This window comes from Aethalodelphis obliquidens, unplaced genomic scaffold (genome assembly GCF_003676395.1).
Source record: "Aethalodelphis obliquidens isolate GAN/ISIS:26980383/991018 unplaced genomic scaffold, ASM367639v1 scaffold4, whole genome shotgun sequence".
NCBI lineage: Eukaryota > Metazoa > Chordata > Mammalia > Artiodactyla > Delphinidae > Aethalodelphis > Aethalodelphis obliquidens.
Window position 1 is genome coordinate 53595016 of NW_020837948.1, and position 22388 is coordinate 53617403.

General features: G+C 37.2%; 1 protein-coding gene across 2 annotated transcripts in view; it reads right to left on the reverse strand.

The window, feature by feature from the left end:
- Positions 1-22388, reverse strand: part of MSH3 (mutS homolog 3) — a 183893-nt gene that overhangs the window by 116622 nt on the left and 44883 nt on the right. Inside the window, exons 9-11 of one of the 2 annotated variants that reach the window (XM_027100714.1) lie at positions 8961-9067; positions 6303-6417; positions 581-665 (exon numbers count right to left, since the gene is read on the reverse strand). In XM_027100714.1, the coding sequence (XP_026956515.1) occupies positions 581-665; positions 6303-6417; positions 8961-9067 (307 nt within the window). Of the gene's footprint in view, positions 1-580; positions 666-6302; positions 6418-8954; positions 9068-22388 lie in introns of both variants that reach the window. The other variant, XM_027100715.1, reaches the window with a different exon arrangement.

The following is a 22388-nucleotide window of genomic DNA, read 5'->3' on the forward strand; positions in this document are numbered from 1 at the left end:
AGTTTTACAATATAATATCTCACATTTCCAAGTGATAGTTTAATACATGAAAGCAATAATTTTAATGTCTTCATCACCCTTCTCATTCATCAATAAAGGACAAGTAAACAATGATGGAAGTTTGCGAAGTGAAATATTATGCATCTTACAGTCAAACTGAGTATCAGAGAAACTTGCTTTATATGCTGGATAATGAAGTAAGACTGCAGACATTTCAACAGTCAGTTAAAAGTATGTAGAAAAAACATAACCAAGCAGACCAAAAAAATCCACTTTACATTAATTTCCAAAGATGATGCCTTTCCAAAGAAATATTTGATAAAGAAATTATCAGGATGGACATGTTGCTTCAATCATTAAAAAGCACAGCTCTATAGCTCCCAACGTAACCCCCAAGTAAGTATTTCATGTATTTGGTCCTCAGAAAAAGTGAGCACTGCAGTTACCAGTAGATGTCAGGCAGAGCTGCCAGCTGAAGACAACACTGTTTTCACCTGCATACCTAAGAACAGACTGCTACCTTATCCCACATTTTTTTTCAAAACCATTTTGAATCTAATAGGCCTTATGTTTACCTGACCTGATTCTGAAGGATTTCCAGGTTCCTTAATGTTGTTCCATTAATTGTCATAAATTCCATTTCGCCTGACAACTGTTTAAAATTCCTGTAAAAGAATGAAATATGAGCCATGATGCAAGTGCATAAAGAAAGAGAAAAACTAATTTAGGCATTAGAAATACTCAAGTAACATGATTTCCTGCGATAGGAAATCGAACCAAAAAAAGCCAAAAAGAATATTCATTATTATGAGAGTATCTTCTATCGACACTGGGCGCTGTTAGGTAAACTGATGTGAAAGGACAGCTGTTGTCACACCAAAACCAAGAACAAGGAACGGAAGTAATGGTACCAACAATTTTTAAATTTTTTTATATTTCCAGTAATAGAACCAAACATAGTCTTTTATCATTGGCAGAGCAAGTGGTGGTCTCTTCAGGAAAAGCTATGCAATTTGCTAGAAAAATATGTCAGTATACTTAAAAACGTCCTCCTTATTCTTTAGCATGAGATCATCCTGATAAACACTTTAAAAGCTTTAAATCAACATTCTGGTATGTGCAAATGTTATTTACTCTATAATTAAGACCACAAATTAATGTGGCTAATGTTTTAGTAGAGTATAAAACTGAAAAAGTAGAAATTACTTCCTTAAGTTCAAAGAATTCACATTCTCCATATGTCCCTATAACTATCCCAAACTAGATTAAAAATTCAATAAATTTCAAATAAACTTGACTATTGAGTTCAATGTGATTAATAAATGTATGCACAATTCAAATTTTGTCCTTATTAGCCTGTCATGTTAAAAAGTGTATTAATCAATGCATTACTAACCCAGTAATTAATCTCCTTTATAAGCCAGTCCTTTGACATTTCTGTCCACAGCACTTACAGATTTGATGGCTCATTTTTCAAAGCAAGAAAAATAACGGCAAGTCACTGAACTATTTGGAAGGAAAGCATGAGTGTTTGCATCATAAAACTAACCCCACTCATCATGGCCATAATAAGATGTAAATAAAATCCAGTTTCCTAAGCCAGTTATGGAAGCAAGCTTTCATCCAGGAATCTAGAGCCTAAAATCAGAGCCCAAGGAGCCAGTGCTCATTGAGAGATGCCTCCACTTCTAGATGACTCCCACAACTAAGGTTCCAGAGCCCTGAAAAAGAAATAACTTACTGCATATTAGGAATGTTGCCTAGTAACTGAACACTGTCCCCTGGCAGTGTAATTTACCTGCAACAGGTTTGACCTAGCTTCCAAAGGATGACTTGTTAATGATTTTTAGAGGGAAGCAACTCCAACACTGATAGTAGGTGTGTGTAGGCCATTCTCTCCTTCTTATAACTGTTAACTTGATTTGCCTTGCATTACAGTAATTTATCTTCTTCTGCTATCCTCATTAATAGATCTAAGCTCCTTGGAGGCATGGGTTCTTTGTGTCTTATACATTTTGCAGCACCTGCAGAGCCTAGCAGAAAGTATATGCTCAGCAAAGGTCTGCCATCTTTCTGTGGGGAGGCCAGTTTGGGTTTGTTTGGTTTCCTTTGAGTCATAAAGCCCAGAAATGTATGTGAAACATCCTGAGACAGTAATAAAATGTAAAACATTATTTTCAGGAAGAAACAATTAGGCAGTGATTTGCTGTACAGCTGACAGATGTTCACACACCTTCATGGTCAAAGATACAAGTTGGAAGTATTGCTAGCCTGGACTCTGAGTTGCTATCTAACCAGTTCCTATGTGTTTAAAGAAAAGTCATTTACCTCCCCTGTTCTTGACAGGTTTAACCTACACCCTAGAGGTGATGAATGAACACTTGAGTACCTTAATAAGACAGACTCTCGAAGGATGCTTAGTTGGCATCAAGAACCCACAATTCAGCAGCAGTGACATCTGCACTGATCTTAATAAAAGAGATCAACCACTGGGCAATATTAAGTTAGATTGATTCCTATGGAATGATAATTACCAAGCAACTGTAAGAACTAACTATGCTTCAGGTTTCCCATATGCTTGGATGATAATGTACTCTGGAGTTCTGACTCTTCCTTACAAATACAAAAGGAATTTCCTTCTGTCAGTGTCTATTTCCATTAGGAATTATATATATACTTTTGAAGTCAGGGTTACATCTGCCAGCATCCTTAGGAATTCGACAGTATATGATCACTGATCAAGCAATTCTAAATTATTTATCCTGTTGGAAAAAACCAAATTTTATGTGCTTTGAAATAAACCTTATAAACAATGCCTGGCTAGCATTCATCCTGTGTGAACTTCCAGAGAAATCTTCCAAGTAACATGGGAAAATACTTCATTAATATTTCAGACAACAATAATACAAAGGATGCTTTTTATCCCCTCAAGTTTTATAATGGGAGAAAAATGTTCTTGCTGAAAATTGCCAAAGAAATTTAAGATTCTACATCATTCCTATACTACTTAAAAAAAACAAAAACAAAAAATAAAAACCAATCTTTCTGATTTAGACAAAGGCAGCAAAGGTGTAGACCTTATGTGAAAGATCAACCCCTTACAAAGATTCTATTTAAATACTATTAATATTATTTGAAAATGAAAACAGACCAAAAAGAAAAAAAAGACACCCTACCACATTACATATGAAATTTATACTGGAGAATAGTTCTCTATGTAGTTTTCAGAGTTCATACATTCACCATTTGTCTAACCTTTTGATGGTTAATTTATGAATTATAAATTGTATCATATGACAAATTCAGTTTTATTGTAGATTCACTTCTAATTTATTTGCAATTAAAACAAATATCTTTGCATTCCTAAATGCTGCCAGTATGCATATGAAAGAAGAAAATAAGAAGAAGGGTGTATAACAGATCCCCAACGATTCACTAGGAGATTACACAGGACTCAGCATACAGTCATACTCACAGCTATGATTTATTACTGTGAAAGGATACAAAGCAAAATCAGAAAAGGGAAAAGGTACATAAGGCAAAGTCCAGAGGAAACCAAGGGCAAGCTTCCAAGAGTCCTCTCCTGGTAAAGTCACACAAGATGTACTTAATTTCCCCAGCAGTGAGTTGTGGCAACATCTGTGAAATACCCACCAGAGAAGCTCACTGGAGACTCAGCACCCAGGGTTTTCACTGGGGGCTGCATTCACATAGGCACCTCTTCCCCACCGTGTACCAAAATTCCAGCTCCCAGAAAACAAGTAGGTGTTCATCATAAACCATACTGTCTGCAGAAACTGTTTAGGCACAGTGAGCCATTCTTACCAGAGAATGCTGGAAACCCTCCCCAAAGGCAAGGTCTCAGATGCCGGTCAAGGGTCAAGCTTGCATGTAGGGTTTCCTAAGGATAGTTGTCTCATCAGGTTTGCCATGTTAATCTTTTCTTGCATCTCTCTTTTCAAATTCTGTTTCTCTTAAAAGTATCTCTGTTGTATTTATTTACTTTTGTATTCCTTCTAGTTTACTCTTTATTCCTAAATTGATCTTTTTCTTTAATATATAGTTCATTCTCAAATCCTATCACCTCATTTCAAATCTTTCCTATTTCTCATCTATTCTCATTTGTCCTTTCACATTTAGCATCATTTCCTTTTAGCTCATTTTGAAGTAGTAGGTTATAGTTAGGAATTATATATATACTTTTGAAGTCAGGGTTATATCTGCCAGCATCCTTAGGAATTCGACAGTATATGATCACTGATCAAGCAATTCTAAATTATTTATCCTTTTGGAAAAAACCAAATTTTATGTGCTTTGAAATAAACCTAATAAGCAATGCCTGGCTAGCATTCATCCTGTGTGAACTTCCAGAGAAATCTTCCAAGTAACATGGGAAAATACTTCATTAATATTTCAGACAACAATAATAATTTGTGGGCATGTCTTTCTGGCATGCGTTCACTTTCTGTAAGGACATTATCCTGCTCCTTGTTCTTTTTTATTATAATTTTATATGGGATTCCAATTTGGTTCTTTTCCCATTGCTAATTTTTAAGTGAAAATTAGTTTTCCAGAAGTTTCAGAACACAGACATTTTTTAGGATAGCTGATGTTACTTTACACATCTCCCTCTTCTGTTGTTTTTTTATGGTGTTCAATCATGGCACCTCACTTCTGCTTTCATTCGTAAAAGATTAAATGCATGAGTACTGTCCTTTAACCACAACTAGAAAATTATACAAATATATATATACATACACACTATATATATGTGTGTGTGTGTATATATATATATACATATATATATACATTTAAAACTGTTTTCGGGCAGTTGGACATCAGGCAGCATAGAACTGTGATCCCTGAGAGAAGAAAAACAAAAGAGGTAAACACTATGACTAACTCTTTGGACAGACCAAGGAAAGTAGAAGTTGTGAGACAGAATGTCAGAGATGACAGAGCTGCATACAGAGAGATGCAGAAGGGTCCCATCAAAGTCTTTGGCCAAGCACTGATCCTTAAATATGCGGAGGACCTCACATGAGATCAGGGAAAGAGCCACAAGAAACAGTAGGACGAACAAGGGTTCACATAGGGCTTAGAATAGTTTGCTCTCCGACTAAAGAGAGAAGAAATATCTCAAAATACTTAGGACATTGGGTAGAAGTCTTGGAAGTGTATTGCTTTCAGGGTGGGATTAAAATAGACAGAGACAAGGATTTCCCAATCTTGGTACTAAATGACATTTTACTGAGATAGCTCCTATCTGTCCACCCCACCTCTGCAGAAGAGGAAGTAGCTTACTTATCCAGGATCTATATGATATAGGGTAATTCTTCACAGAGCCAAAGATAAGGGGCTAGTGAAGGTAGAATATGGAAAGGCAAGAAAATTATTCTGCTACCCTTTTTTTATTCCACTGGCTTTTAAACTAGCATTTTCCTAGAATGTCAATTGCCAGCTTTTAAATCTCTCAACTCTACAAAGTTAATCACTCTTTTAAAAAGCTGTCTGTAAGTGGCTTCCCTGGTGGCGTAGTGGTTAAGAATCCGCCTGCCAATGCAGGGTACACGGGTTCGAGCCCTGGTCCGGGAAATCCCACATGCCGCGGAGCTACTAAGCCCGTGCGCCACAACTACTGAGCCTGCACTCTACAGCTCGCGAGCCACAGCTACTGAACCCATGCACCACAACCACTGAAGCCTGTGCGTCTAGAGTCCGTGCTCCGCAACAAGCCCGCGCACTGCAACGAAGAGTAGCCCCCGCTCGCCACAACTAGAGAAAGCCCGAGTGCAGCAACAAATACCCAGTGCAGCCAAAAGTAAAAAAAGTTAAAAAAATTTAAAAAAAAGCTGTCTATGTTAGTAGCTGTCCTCTTTATCTTCAACTTTATGGTCTGTGAAATAAGAATTGAAACCAAGAATAAGAAAGGTGATGAAGTTTTATGAACACTTTTCAATACCACTTCTTAATACTACTTCTCAATTAACTGTGCATTAGTATAAAGCACAGTTTTATATTATGGTGTTGTGGTCAACGCCATAATACATTCAATACCTATCATGAATACAAATTGACAGAATTCTTAAGCTTTCTTTTAATTTATGTCAATTAATATTTTTAATATTCTTCAGCAACAATACCACACAGCTCATTCTTGCCCCAGAATATTCTATCCAGAGCAGGTAAACTTCTTTCCTAGTACTTAACAAAATTCAATTCAACAGTACTTACCAAATTCAATTTAAGAAATGTTTTTTAATATACCACCACCCTTTTTTTATTTTTGAGAAATCACTTACTTGGGTTTGGAAAGCACCTTTTCCAAGTTAAATTCTTTCAGATATCTTATTATGGCAGCCAAAGAGCAAATCACAGGCTTTTCCAAGTTAATGATGCCAGAAAAACTTTGAGAACCTAAAAAACCAGAATATACACCTTCATTAAAGTTATTATTCCTTATTAAAAACAAACATTAAGTTAAATAAAATTTAGTTTATGATTTTTGAAATAATAATTTAGATCGTTATCTCCCAAAATTACCCTTTGGAAAAATACAGAAGTTTACAAATACTTAGGGTACGAAGGGCATTTTCTGACGGTGGATGACCCTTTTTTGGAGAGCAACAGAGCAACTATTTTCAAAGTGTAAAATGCTCATCCCCTTTGACCCAGAAATACTCCAAAATGCTTGTTAAAGATGTGTATACCAGAAAGTGAGTTGAAAAATCTTTTCTAGTAGCTTCTGCTTTATAACAAAGTCAATCAGCTATACATATACATATATCCCCATATCTCTTCCCTCTTAAAAAATTAGACACAACCTAATTGAACATCAATAAGGTATTACTTAAATAAATTTCAGTACATCCAGATTATTATGCACCTACTAATGGGAATGACTTACCCATTAGCTTTCCATCTGGTCTCCCACCTCTATCCCTGTGCCCTATAGGGTATTCTTAACAGAGTAGCCAAAGGAATCCTTTTTAAAATGTGCGTCACATAACTGGATTACTGTGCTTACAAATCCTCCAACATTTCCCAACTCACTGAGAGAAGCAGCACAAGTTCGTAAAGGGTCTACCCAGCACCCAGGCTCCTTGATGTTCTTTAAACACACCAAGCACTTAAGATATGTTGTACTTACTGTTGTCTCTGCCTGAAACTGTTCCTTCACACGTCCATGTGGTTTTCCCCCTTAACTCCTTTAATCTTCGTTCAAATCTTTGTTCAACTGCCACATTCTCAGTGTGGCCTTCCCTCACCGCTCTACTTAAAAATTCACCTCTTCCCTGCCTTTCTGTATAGTCCTCATCACCTTTAAACACTCTTTTATTGTACACCTCCCCCTATTAGACTGTAAACTCCAGAAGGGCAGGAATTTTTGTCTGTTTAATTCCTTACAGTACGTAAAATACCTCAAATAGGCATTCAATAAAAATTAGTTGAAAGAATAAATACAAGTTATATTAAACAAATACATAGAAATATGTATGTTTATGTGTAGATCTGTACATCAAAAAATTCTTAAGGATTTGAGGGGAAGGACTTGTACTTTTTTCCTTACACACAACTATGTTTTAACTTTTTTTGCAGTAGGTATTTATAACCTTTAGAAAAAATTACAAGATAACCTCTACAAATCTGTAATATAAAATATATTACTTTCAACTATAGCTTTTTATAAAACCAAGGTGTAAATGATGAGTTAACAAAACTCTTCCCTTCTACTGAGAATTTCACCTTTTAACTGTCTAGCTCTGTTCCCCAGGAAACCTGACAAAGATGAAGTGCCATTGTGTTATGAGGTAGCATTGCATATGGTAAAAATGACCTCAAATCAGTAAACTGCAGCATCTGAACTAGGGGAAATTATAAATACCTGACTCCAGAATTTTGGCCTTCCTTGAGTACACTGACTCTTTAAACTTGGCATGTCCTTTGGAGAAATTCCAGCAAGAGATAAGGTTTCCTATAGGTCATGGGGCTTCTAAGCCAGGGCAGATCCTGCATCCCCCTGATGAAAGTCTGCTTTCTTTGCAACTGAGCAGTCACTAGAGGAGGGAGGGGATTTTAAGCGCCCAATGACTCTGTGGACTGCTGCAGACTGCTGAGGACTCCTCCCACTAAGAGGAACAGCGTCCTGTCGGCAAACTGGATTTTCTGTCCTATATCCTTCTAAGTGAATCTGATGCCAAGAGTGGCTTATGATAGTTTCCTGACTTAGTCTTGTCTTTAGTTGAACATAAGATGATGATCCCTTGGTGATATCTCGGACTGCCATTATAAGTGGGTTACACTCTCAGACGCCTGATTCAATTTGGCCAAGACACCATGAGATTAAAAGGGATGGGGAAAGAAATGCCAACAAGACATTGATGCCTAAGAGGGAGCTGGGGGAGGCTGGTCTAACAGTGAAAGCTCTGCAGCTTGTGATAGGGGATAAAATTGGATCTTAGCATAAGCTGGACTGGCAGGAATGAGGGGTACAGACCAAATCAAACAGATACTTGGCTGAGAAAATGTGAATTAGACAAACAATGGTAATCCAACATATTAAGACCCTGTCACTAATGTTCTGGTATTTTAATTCTGGCCATCAATTTTTGGAAATGCTAGCCTTCATTAGGAGATTTACATTTTATAAAATTGCAGGAAAATCATGGACTATCTTTTAAAGGAAGCAAAAAGGAAGGTTCTTCTGTAACTAACTTGTTACACTCCAATGAATATGCCAAAAACATCAAGTTTCTAAATGGTCATAATTACAAAGAAGCAGCTGCAGTTGTGCTTCTGATGAGTGCAATAACAGTGAACTCTTCCCTCTACTTCCAGTTATTAATCAATAACTATCTAGTTTCCATTAGAGTTTTAGTCAAACTTGCACCTTTATCCAAATCTCAACTCAGTTAAATTTGAGGACACATGGCTAACATGTATAAAATATCTACCTTTACCGTCAACTATGTCTTTTGCATAAAATTCTGTAACCTCTTGGAAAGCGTGGCTGTATTCAAAATACACGTTATCCATCCTTTCTACTCGAATTCTGTCATCCCGCATGCTGAAAGAAAAAAATGCAAAATTAAAAAATTAATTATCCATAATCTTGCACTATCTGTATTTAGGCCTTGACCTGACCAAAATAAATAAGACTCATTCCTTATTCTCTCCCAAGTTGAAAAAAAAGAGACAAAGAGCTAAGGTTTCCCGGTCAAAAGGCTGCATTTCATAAAATATTATTACTTTTACTACCAGTATTTTATATCACCCTAGCACACTGTATTTTATATATATTGTTATTAAGAACTCATTAAAATTAAGGTCAGTTACTTTAATAAACACAAAAGGGAGAAAAATGGAAAAGTATCAATTTAATTGCATCAATTGTTTAAATCCACTAGAAACAGAATACATCATTGATTTCTTTGAAGTGGTATCTTTGGTTGGCACTATGCTAATAAGCCCATTTCTTCTACCACAGCCTCCAGTCAAATATAGTAAATTCCCCTTAAGTCAACTCTCACTGTTTCTATAAGTGGTTCTACACTTTTAAAAAATATGCATATGTGTGTGTGTGTGTATATACATAAATGATCACGTAAGTACATAAACAAAATCATCAAATCATCATCCATGCTAGTAGTGCATTGTCTTCCATTTTCTAGTTTGCTTGACTCCCCATTCCCCTCCCCTCCCCTCCCCTCCTCCCCTTTCCTAATCACCTCACTCCCAACCCGTTAACAGCCTAGGAGGAACCCTTCCTCATCTTTTTCATGTTCATATGGTCATACATAAGTATGTCATATACACCTACTCATACATGCATTGTTTTATAAAATGGGGATGACTTTATACAAACTTCCCTGCATCTTCTTTTCTTCACTAAATAATAACTCTTGGAAATCTCTCCATATAAAGTGACCTAGCTACAACTCACTCTTTTTAATGTCTGAAAAATATTTGATAGTATGTAAAAGCCATAATTTATTCCACCATTTCTTTACTATTGGACATTCACTTGATGTTAACATTTTGCCACATGTTGCTTTAGAATATTTTTATCTAAAAAAAAATTATAGATACAGGTGTATCTTGCACACATCCCTCTTCAGTCATATTCATCTACCATCTTCAGAAGTAAACACTACCTTCAATTTGGTGTATATTAGCACCATGTATGTTTTTATACTTTACAATATATTTTAGCATCTTTACACAATACACTGTACCATTTCATGTTTTAAATTTAATATAAGCAGTACTTTATTACACCTATCCTTCTACAACTTGCTTTTGCACTCAGAATTATATTTCTAAGATTTATACATGAAGATGGACATGTTTTTTTTAACATCTTTATTGGAGTATAATTGCTTTACAACAGTGTGTTAGTGTCTGCTATATAACAAAGTGAATCAGCTATATGTATACATATATCCCCATATCCCTTCCCTCTTGCATCTCCCTCCCACCCTTCCCTATCCCACCCCTCTAGGTGGTCACAAAGCACCAAGCTGATCTCCCTGTGCTATGCGGCTGCTTCCCACTAGCTATCTATTTTACATTTCGTAGTATATGTATGTCAATGCCACTCTCTCACTTCGTCCCAGCTAACCCTTCCCCCTCACCATGTCCTCAAGTCCATTCTCTACGTTTGCGTCTTAATTCCTGTCCTGCCCGTAGGTTCTTCAGAACCTTTTTATTTTTTGGTTTCCATATATATGTGTTAGCATACGGTATTTGTTTTTCTCTTTCTGACTTACTTCACTCTGTATGACAGTGTCTAGGTCCATCCACCTCACTACAAATAGCTCAATTTCGTTTCTTTGTATCTGTTTTTAAATTTTCAATTATTTCTTATTTTTGAGTAAATTTTTAAGATTTGCTTTTCAAATTTAATTCACCTGAATTTATTTTGGGGGATGGTGTGAAGGTAGAAATACACTTTTATTTTCCATATGATTCTCAATTAAGGATCAAGCACCACTATAAAACATTCCATCTTTTCCTACTAATTTAGAATGCTGCCTCCACATTTCTACATATGTGTGACCCTGTTTCTGGCTTCTATCCTATTCCACTGATCTTTTTGTCTATCTCTGTATCAGAACCACAGTATTGTAATTTCCATGGCTTGGTATCAATATCTGTGGCAAGGCCCCTACCTTGCTTTTCAAGATTGTCTTGGCTATTCTTGGGCTTTTGAATTTTTTTAGAAATTTTAGATTCATTTTGTCAAGTTTCACAAAAACCTTATTGGGCTTTTGACTGGATTTGCAATGAATTAATTTAGAGAGAAATGATATCTTAACAAATCAAGATATCCCACTGTTAAAGATGGCATAATGTCTCTATTTATTCATGTCTTTTATATCTAACAATAATGTTCTGTAATTTTCTCCATGTTATATATATCTTTGGTTGTGCTCACTCTTAGATATATTATAGATTAATACTACTGTGAAGGGAATCTTTTCTTCTATTACATTGACTAAAAGCTTATCATTGGTGTACATGAATCTAAATTTTTATATGTAGCAACAATGCTAAACACTTTTTTCCTGTATTGTCTATGCATGAATTAATATCATCTTCAAGAAGAAAATTTCTATTTTTCATTTCTTTTTCCTGTTTCAGTACACAACTGGCTAAGACCTTCAGGGCTGCGTTGAACAAAGGTAAGGCTAACAGCCATCCTTTGTTTTCTTACTGATACTAATGGGAATGCTTCAAAAGTTTTGATTCTTAAATATGATTTTTACTAATGGGTTTTGGAATAAATGACTTATTAGCCCGAGGTTTGGTAAGTTTCCCAGTTTTTGCAAACATAAAAAAAAATTAGTCATAAAGGATTACTGAATCTTAGCTAATGTTCTTTCTATAGGTATTAAAATAATCATATTGTTTCCTCTCACTTAATCTGGTAAGATATTAGTCATATTATCTGATGCTGAATGATCTTTGCATTCCTGGAATATATTATACTTGTCCTGATGTTCTGCGTTGCTTAAATAAAGTTATAAATTTGATTTCTTAGTGTTTTTCTTTTCCCCCAGAAAATCTGTGCCAGCATACCTAGCTCCAAAGGCTTTTTCTGTTCTACTGCAAGACTAGACAGGCATAAGCTGCTTCAGGAAGAAATCTAAGAGGGAGGATTTTCTCCCATCTGTAGTGCTGAAGAGGATTTTTCCACCTTAATCCAATGGAGAGAGTATCAGACTAACTATTGCAAATCTCTTATCAATTTTTATCTTCCTGTAGACACCCTTAATACCTGGATTTTTAGAAGCCTACTGCAAAGCTATTTAGTAACTCAAAAAGCAATGAATGACCTTAGGTGAGTTCCACAATGCTTTTGTACAAGTCCCTAGAGTGAACACGCGAGGCAGCTGGTAACTCAATTACTGTTCTAATATTTTGTTTGAGAAGCAGATGAGAATTTAGAAACACATTAATTTTGATAAAAATGGACTCGTCAGTTACCCTTGAGGCTTTCATGGAAGCATTACAAGAGTGTTAAATTCAACATTCTTCAATCTGTATATAAAATATCCTTATGCAAACATTTTTTTCCACAAACTGATTGGAGTTATATGTGAAATCTCTTACCTGTTTCCCTAGATTTCTTTATGATAAAATCAAATCACTGTATCTTTGAAACAAAAGTCTACTTGAAACACTGTATACATAGAGAGTAATATCCAACCAGAATTTTGTCAAACTAGATTTTAGTAAAATTTCTATATTCAACAGAGAACTGTCAATCTTGGTTTCCTCAAACTGTAGCCTGTGAAATACCTGCATCAGAATCACCTGCAACACACATTAAAAGCACAGATGCCACACCCCAAATGCGTTCCATCTGAATTCAGCAAGAAGCTGGAGGAGAGGGGGTATTTTCATTTTCAACAGGGTTTTCGGGGTGACTCGCAGGCAAACTGCAGACTGAAAACACTCATCTACACGAAAAATACTGGCAGCCATTGTAGGACTAGAGTACAAAGTGGAAATATAAATCTTCTCCAAAGACAGTCTATGTTTTTAGCTGCTCTATTAGAGGTGAGCAGTAAATATCTTTTCACCAAAAAATTAAGTCAACGATGGTCCCATAATTGACCTAGGACTTAAAAATTATAAAAAAATAAACACCTTCCCACCCTCTACAGAGGCTCTTTGTGACCAGAGGGTGAAGCCTTCTAAACAGAAAAGAGACTGAACAGAGGCTGTGCTCCTCCTCCGTGGGCCTGGGGTGGCAACTGCCCTTCTGCACTGGATGGGAGGACTAATGTCAGCATGTGAGTCTCAGTCACTACACGGGGTATGCAAAGCTGGACTGTTTTAAGATTTCTAATTTTATTTTATTTTTTTTAAGATTTATTTTTTATTTATTTATTTTTGGCAGCATTGGGTCTTAGTTGCGGCACGTGGGACCTTCGTTGAGGCATGTGGGATCTTTCGTTGCAGCGTGAGGGCTTCTCTCTAGCTGTGGCAGCAGGTTTTCTCTTCTCTAGTTGTGGCGCACAGGCTCCAGAGCACGTGTCCTCTGTAGTTTGTGGCGCGCGGGCTCTCTAGTTGAGGCACACAAGCTCAGTAGTTGCAGCACTCGGGCTTAGTTGCCCTGCAGCGAGTGGGATCTTAGTTCCCTGACCAGGGATCGAACCCATGTCCCCTGCATTGTAAGGTGGATTCTTTAGCACTGGACCACCAGGGAAGTCCCAAGATTTCTAATTTAAAAAAATCCTTTTCATATGTTACATGCCTCTGTGTTGCCAAATATATTGTTTTCGAAAAATTAAGTGGCAATAAAACTCTCAACAAGTGTGGAACCTACACTAAAAAAGGGGGGAACTTTAGACCCAGTAATGTCAGCTTGGACATAAAATTGGTGATTCTCTGGTGCTGAGTAGCAAACTACCTACAAAGATTTTGATAATGTTTAATTGTGACCAAATGTCAACTTACCAATTTATGATCTATGCTGGCTTTTGAAACTATAATTTTTATAGATAAAAAGAGCCTTGCTAAAGGCTGACAATCTACTCTAGGAAAACCCAAGGCCTCTTCTGACAGTGTCCTTATTGATAATAATAATACGGATTGATTCCAAGCTTGCTGAGCGATTAATTCTTTCCTCTGAGGACAGAATGCAATAGAGATCGAGATTGAATAAAACAGACTATGTAACATAGTTACAATGCCTCTATATCAGAATTAGGATGAAATTCATTAATTTATTACTTCTTACAATAGGGAACCATCACTTTCTTAGAAGACTGAGGGCATTATGTCAAATTATAAAGACAACCACTAGAATGAAAATATCAGAATAACCCCAGAAAAACAGCAAAGAAAACAGATCATATAGTGGAAGATTCTTTAAGATATAAAAATAGAAAACTGAATATGGACAAACTAATATCAAATATATCTACCATAATGACAAATGTAAATGGGCTAAACTCACTTATTTAAAGAAAATTAACCTCGGATTGGATTACAAAAGAAGAAAACCTGGGACTTCCCTGGTGGCACCGTGGTTAAGAATCTGCCTGCCAATGCAGGGGACACAGGTTCAAGCCCTGGTCTGGGAAGATCCCACGTATCACGGAGCAACTAAGCCTGTGCACCACAAATACTGAACCTGCACTCTGGAGCCCATGAGCCACAACTACTGAAGCCCGCACACCCAGAGCCCATGCTCCGCAACAAGAGAAGCCACCACAATGAGAAGCCTGTGCACCACAATGAAGAGTAGCCCCTAATGCTGAATACTATTGGTCATAGTAACTATTCTTGTTATTCTTCTGACTTTTCTGGGTCTATTATTAGTGCTTGCTATTGTTGCAGTTGTATAATCTTACACAGTATAGAAGTTTCCTGAAGCATTGCTGTCATTTTTGGTGTTGTCTTGTAATTAATAATGGATGAATGCTGGATGTTGAATTTTATCAAAATACTTTTCACATCTGTCTAGATGATCATACATTTTTCTCCTTTACCTTACTAATGTGATGGGTTATATTATTAGATTTCTTTATGTTGAACTGTTTTTATATTCTTCAGCTAAGGCATCACGCTATCTTGTATTTATCCTTTTTAGTATACTGATGGATTCTGTTTGCTAACATTTAATTTGGGAGATTGATTATATGATTTACACCTTAAAAAAAAAAAGAGTAGCCTCTCATTCTTGCAACTAGAGAAAGCCCGCACAGCAATGAACACCCAAAGCAGCCATAAATAAATAAATAGATAGATAGATAGATAAATAAATTTATTTTAAAAAGAAGAAGAAAAACTTTCTACACTACCAATAGGAGCAAAACTTAAAGTAATTCTGAAAGGTTAGAAAGAAAAGGTTGGCTGGAAAAAAATTGCCCAGATGAATATATTAGGCTAGTGCAAATAAAAAGAAAGCATGGGACAAGATTTTCTTATCAGGCAAGATAAAATTCAGGACGAAAAGCATTATAACAAGACAAAGAGAGGTACTTAATGATAAAAAGGACAAGATGGAAGAAAAGCTTTTCATCCCATATCCTTACAAGAGTTTTAGATTTTTGAACCATTGGAATATACTACATATTCAAAAAATAAAGTTGTTTCTTTAGAAGAGAGAAAGAGGGCTTCCCTGGTGGCGCAGTGGTTGAGAGTCTGCCTGCCAATGCAGGGGACACGGGTTCGAGCTCTGGTCTGGGAAGATCCCACATGCCGCAGAGCAATTAGGCCCATGAGCCACAACTACTGAGCCTATGCGTCTGGAGCCTGTGCTCCGCAAGAAGAGAGGCCGCGATAGTGAGAGGCCCGTGCAACCGCGATGAAGAGTGGCCCCCACTTGCTGCAACTAGAGAAAAGCCCTTGCACAGAAACGAAGACCCAACACAGCCATAAATAAATAAATAAATAAATAAATAAAAAGCTTCTAGAAAAATATGGAGGAATACGCCTATGAACTTGGTATGGCACAGATTTCTTAGGAATTAAAAAAGAAAAAAGGAAGAGAGAAAGAAAAAGGAAAGAGTGGATTACAGGATTTACACAAGAGCTCCCAGGAGAAGATGTTTGTCCACTTCCCTGGACTTAAACCTGGGAGGCTAAGGAGTCCAGGAAACCGGAATGGCTGCAACCTTCCTGCTACCTTGTGGAACGCAAGAGGGCAAACGCCAGAGGGAGAGACAGAGGAGAAGAGCCCCTAAATCCAGCCATGCCCAATTCCAGCCTACTTTCAAGCTTTTCACTTACATGAGCCAATATGTTCATTTTTAACTTTTAAAAATTCAATAAGAACTCACTATAAAGTATACAGTTCTCAAAAAGCAAAAGAGGAGTCTTTGCTGTCCAGAGAAGGAACTGGACACAATCACACAGGCAGCATCTTAGAAAGATGGCAACCTCTACTGTAGGCCAGATGGGCAATAGTGAACTGAGGTGAGAAAGACTCAGTTTGATTTCAGCTGGTGAGCCTGCTTCCGACCAAACCAAGAGGGAGACAGAGTACAAGTCAGAGACTGTAGAGACCAGGAAGCCCCCGGCTACCACTGCACACTTTCCCACCAAGCAGAGGGACCTTAGACAAGTTACCACCGGCAGGGGGCGGCGGGGGGTGGGTAGAAATTAAAAGCAGATTTAGGGCAAGCCCCCACAGGGTTAGAAAGACCCGAAGTAAGGAAACACTAGGACCTAGCCCCAGAGGACAGGCCTGTTGGGGAGCCAGAAGAAGAACTGAGAATCTCCTCACTCACTATGCAAACTCCATGGGGCCTCAGACAGAGGAGGCCTAAGGCCCAGGAAGTAACCAAGGCCTGCACGAATGGCAGCTGTGCCTGCTGTTCAAAAGACTAAGACAGGAGGTCTTATCTTATCTTACCTTATCTTAAGGTAAGAAGTCTACACTAGGTAAACTCATGTCTTTCTAAACTTTTCTCTAGCTTTTGATTTTACTTTTTCTTTTATAGTAGTTGTTACTTTAAGGAAAAAAAAAAAAAGGTAACACTCCAACAAAAAATTGCTCATCTGTCTGGAAATTGCTAACCTGACAGGGAAGTACTTCTATCTGCAATGAGGTCAGGAAAACTAAGAGGATTAGAGTGCTCAAACTTTGGGGAACCAGGGGGAAGAGAAAAACGAAGGGGGAAGGAATGGAGGCAGAAAGCCCAAGGGCCTAGAGAAGGCATCATTTCTGCCCACAGTCATAACCTCCCAGCTCTTCTTCCCTGACCCTGGAAATCTTCTCTAAGGATGAACTCCCTTGGAACAATATTTTAAAACCTCCATCCTTTCTTAATCTTTCAGTCCATCCCAATCCTGGGTCTTTTTGCCACCCATCTCCATATACCATACCCCCAGCCCTGTGCACATACTCTTACTTATTTAACAAGCCAGCCAAGACTCACCTCCTCTAAGACGTTTTCCCAGAAGAATAACCACATGCTAGGATGGCCTGTGCTTTCTACTGGACATGTGGGACTGCAGTTTGTAAAGTAATACCTTCAGAAATAAAGCTACTTTGTTTGAAGCACACATGCTTTTTGTCAGGAACTTTACTGCCAGAGATAGAAATACAAACTGTAATATGCATTATAAAGGAATGAAAGTTTCATGGAATATTAACCAAAATAATGTCAACTGTGCTATAAAACATTACTTATTTTGAAGTCCAGAAGCAGAGGTGAAAGAAGGGAATGGTTGCTTCTTTGTGTGTTTTTACTGAGAAGCCATATAATGGAGTGGTTCAGAGCCTATGCTTCAGAGCCAGGAAGTCTGGATCAAATCCCAGTTCTGCCACTTAGTAGTTGGATAACCCCAGACTTAACAGCTCTCTGCCTCAGTTTCCTGGAAATCTGTATTAAAAGAATAGTAGCTCCCTCACAGTGGGTTTGTGAAGATTAAATCAGTCAATAAATATTATAAAGCCCCTAGAATAGTGTCTAATACATAGTGTTAGTTATTGCTGTTATTATTAACATTATTATTGCTACTTAAGAATGAAAGATAGGAATAGTCACGTGCTCAAAGGAAAAGGGAAAAAAGGGAGAGCGCTTTAGAATAGATGAAATTGGGCAGGACAGGCACAAAGGAAAGAACACATCAGCAATGAAAAATATTCTCAGTAGCTACCAAGATGTCTCTAATGGTATCTTTTTCACTCCAGGGGAGCACAGGATGAAGATGAGGAAAAGCTAATGTGGGATTTCAGAAACCACTACCCCTCCCCAAAATAGCACCTCACCTACTTCTGACCTTTGAGTGACTCAAATAAGTCACTCAAAGGTCACTTAAATAGCGGTCACTCAAAGGTCACTTAAATAGTGGTCTTCAAAGATGATAAAACAAAAGATACAGGTTATTTTTAAAGGTTACCTTTAGAAAAATTAACAAAAGTTGCTAAACTCTAAAACCAATTACCTAGACATGTACACACTACTATATATAAAATAGATAACTAATAAGGACCTACTGTATAGCACAGGGAATACTACTCAATACTCTGTAATGACCCATATGGGAAAAGAATCTATGGGTTGGCCAAAAAGTTCCTTCAGTTTTTAAGTAAAAATAAAAGACATTTTTCACTTTCACCAAGAACTTTATTGAACAACGTATTCACCATTTTGTTCCACTAACTTCTGCCGTTTTTCAGGCAACTTCGTAATTCCATCTTCCCAAAACTTTTTATCTTTTTGAGCAAAGAACTGTTCCGGGTGCCTTTTATAGTCTTCCAGGGAATTGAAATTTTTTTCCACTGAGAGAATTTTGTAAAGACAGAAATAAATGGAAATCTGAAGGTGCAATGTCTGGTGAATAAGGTGGATGAATCAGAACTCTCCAGCCAATATGTAACAGTTTTTGCCTGGTCATCAAAGAAACATGTGGTCTTGCACTATCCTGATGGAAGATGACGTGTTTTCTGTTGACTAATTCTAGACACTTTTCATAGAGTGCTGCTTTCAGTTGGTCTAATTGGGAGCAGTACTTGTTGGAATTGATAGTTTGGTTTTCCGGAAGGAGCTCATAATAGAGGACTCTCTTCCAATCCCACGATATACAAAATACATCACCTTCTTTGGATGAAGACCGGCCTTTGGTGTGGTTGTTGGTGGTTCATTTCGCTTGCCCCACAATCTCTTCCATTCTTCCACATTATTGTACAGTATCCACTTTTCATTGCCCACCACAATTTGTTTTAAACACAGAATGTTTTCGTTACATTTAAGTGGAGAACTGCATGTAGAAATATGGTCAAGAAAGTTTTTTTCGCTTAACTTATATGGAATCCAAACATCAAAGCTATTAACATAATCAAGCTGGTGCACATGATTTTCAATGCTTGATTTGGATATTTTGATTATGTCAGCTATCTGCTGTGTGGTATAACATTGACTGTTCTCAATTAATGTCTCAATTTGATCGTTATCAACTTCAACTGGTCTACCCAATGGTGGAGCATCAGCCAGCGAGAAATCACCAGCACGAAACTTCGCAAACCACTTTTGACACGTTCAATCAGTCACAGCACCAAAAACTCAAATGTTCAGCAAGTGAATGGATAAACAAGTTTGTAGCAATTCTACTGAACAATAAAAAGGAACAAACTACCGATACACTCAAAGCATGGGTGAATTTCACAGGCATTATGCTGAAAGGGGCTGGACGTGAAAGAGTACATACTGTAATGATTCCATCTATGTGAAATTCTGTAACAGTCGACTCAGATCAGTATTTGTTTGGCGTAGGAGGTGGACATGGGGAGAAAAATGACTGCAAAGAGGCACAGGGAACCTTCCGGGAAGATGGAAATGTTCTATATCTTAATTGGAGTGGTGGTTATATTGATGCATATATTTATCAAAATTGATTTGACTCATATACTTAAAATGTGTAAATTGCATTGTATGTAAATTATACTTAAGGTTGATTAAAAATTAAAGCTTTATTCCAAAAAAATAAAAAATTAAAGCTTTATATATTTGCCATATATAATTTATAGCTGAAAATTTTCTATTAAAAAATCTGAACATTTTGGTACAGATGAACCGGTTTGCAGGGCAGAAATTGAGACACAGATGTAGAGAACAAACGTATGGACACCAAGGGGGGAAAGCGGCAGGGTGGTGGTGGTGGTGTGATTAATTGGGAGATGGGATTGACATGTGTACACTGATGCGTATAAAACGGATAACTAAAAAAAATCTGAACATTCAGACCAACCAATTCCTGTGCCAGTGTGTATTTCAAATACATTTTTGGAATAAGATTCTAATTCAAGTATTTATTCAGCAAAAAGCAATGATGCAGAGAAGTATCTCATTTTGAAGAAAAACATTTAACTTCAAAAAGTACATTCCATATTTATATGCTTTGAGATGATCATAGTCTAAATGTCATCCACTATTTCACATACACACAATCATCCTAACACGAAGCAAATTTTTACAAAATAATTTACGTTTCCTGTGGTTCAAAGACATTTTTGTTAATCACAAAAATCACAAAATCTTTACCTGACATTATATGCCCTAGAGAAAAAGCAAAAGAAATCCTACTTTTCTGAGAGTCTTATGTAATCCTGAAGAGAATGATCAGCATTAAAACATTCTCAGCTTAGTGGAAATTCATCTCAAACATTTTTTTCATGCATGATTAAAAGCATTCTCTCAGTGACAGTCACAAAATCAAGACCATTTCACTCGGATCATATGCCTTTGAGTTCATTAACAAGCTCGAGCCTGCCTCAGACAACTTAAAATAACCAATCTTCCTAAACTGATATTTTTCTCTACAAATAACGAACTCTGATATTATCCCAAGAAACAGCTGCTTCAAAAAAAATAATCAAGTTGACAATCTGGAATTCATAGTACATGAATAACTAACTGATGTTTCCTTTTCAATTCAACAAATCTTCACTACAGGAATACATGGAAAAAAGGAGTTCCTTGTTGTGTGTGTGTTATGGGCTGAATTATGTCCTCCTAAAATCCCTATGTGGAACTCCTAACCTCCAGTACCTCAGAATGTGACCTTTTTTGAAGACAGAGTGCTTACAGAGGTCATCAAGTTGAAGTGAGGTCATTAGGGTGGGCTCTAGTTCAATATGACTGGTGTCCCTAAGAAAAGGGGAAATCTGGACACAGACACACACCCAAAATGAAGACTACATAAAGAAACATAGGAAGAAGATGGCCATCCATGAGCCAAGGAGAGAGGCCTGGGAGAGCCTTCCCTCACAGCCCTGAGAAGGAACCAACCCTGCTGGAACCTTGATTTTGGATTTCTAGCCTCCAGAAGTGTAAAACAAGAAATTTCTGTGTTTTAAGCCACCTAGTCTTAAAGTACCTAGTGGTACTTTGTTACATCAGTCCTAGCAAACTAACACAACCCTGCTAAAGGGCTCAGTATCTATTTAGAGGTGCTTATAAACAAATCACTAAAATACCAAGTAGATTGAAAAGAATGCCTCTGGTAGTATCTGCCAATTTCAAGAGTGTAAATATTCTCACCATGGCTGATTTTAAGCTACCAAAGCTGACCTGAAAGAAAATTCCATGGGAATATAACCATCCATTCTCACAAGCCACTACAAGCGAAATCCAGCACAGAGCAAAAACGCAGGCATCAGTATTTAATACACAGGTGATTTCTATGTACAGCCAAGGCTAGAATCCCAACTGAAAATTGCAGGACAGCTTCATAAAAGCAATAAGACTGTTAAAATACAGACTATTTTAGAAGACAGATGAGGAGAAAACACACCACATAAGAATAGCTTAAGAATGGCAAAATAACAAGTGAAGAATGAAAACAAGAGCTAATATCTACTGAGCACTTACTATGTTCTATGCACTGTTTTAAACCCATTATATGTATTAACTATCTTAATCCTCACTACTACTCTGTGAAAAAGTTCCATTATTATATACCTGGTTTTGCATAAGAAAACAGAGCCACAGAGAGGTTAAGATCCACAGCTAAAAAACAAAAACAAAAACAAAAAACCAAGGAAGCTAGGATTCAAACACAGGTTGTCTGGCCCCAGACTCTGTACTCAGACCACTGTCCTGTGCCATCTCTCATTGTACATGACATGTTTAGAACACAGCAATTAGTCTAGTGCAACTAGAGCCCAGAGAAAGGGACAAGGGACTAGACAGGAGAAAGTGCGCCATATTCCTGGCTTCATGCTACCTTACTTAAGCAATGGGTTTTCAACTCAAACTCTTGTAAAATCAATCAATTTAACCTTCTTGCATAACTTGTTGTTTAAAGACGTCCAATCAAATAGAAAGTCTGGAAGTGAAAATCTATCTGTAAAACAAAATCACCACCTCTTTATTTATATGTGAAAATACGATTTAGACACAAGGATTGCTTAGCAGGCAACA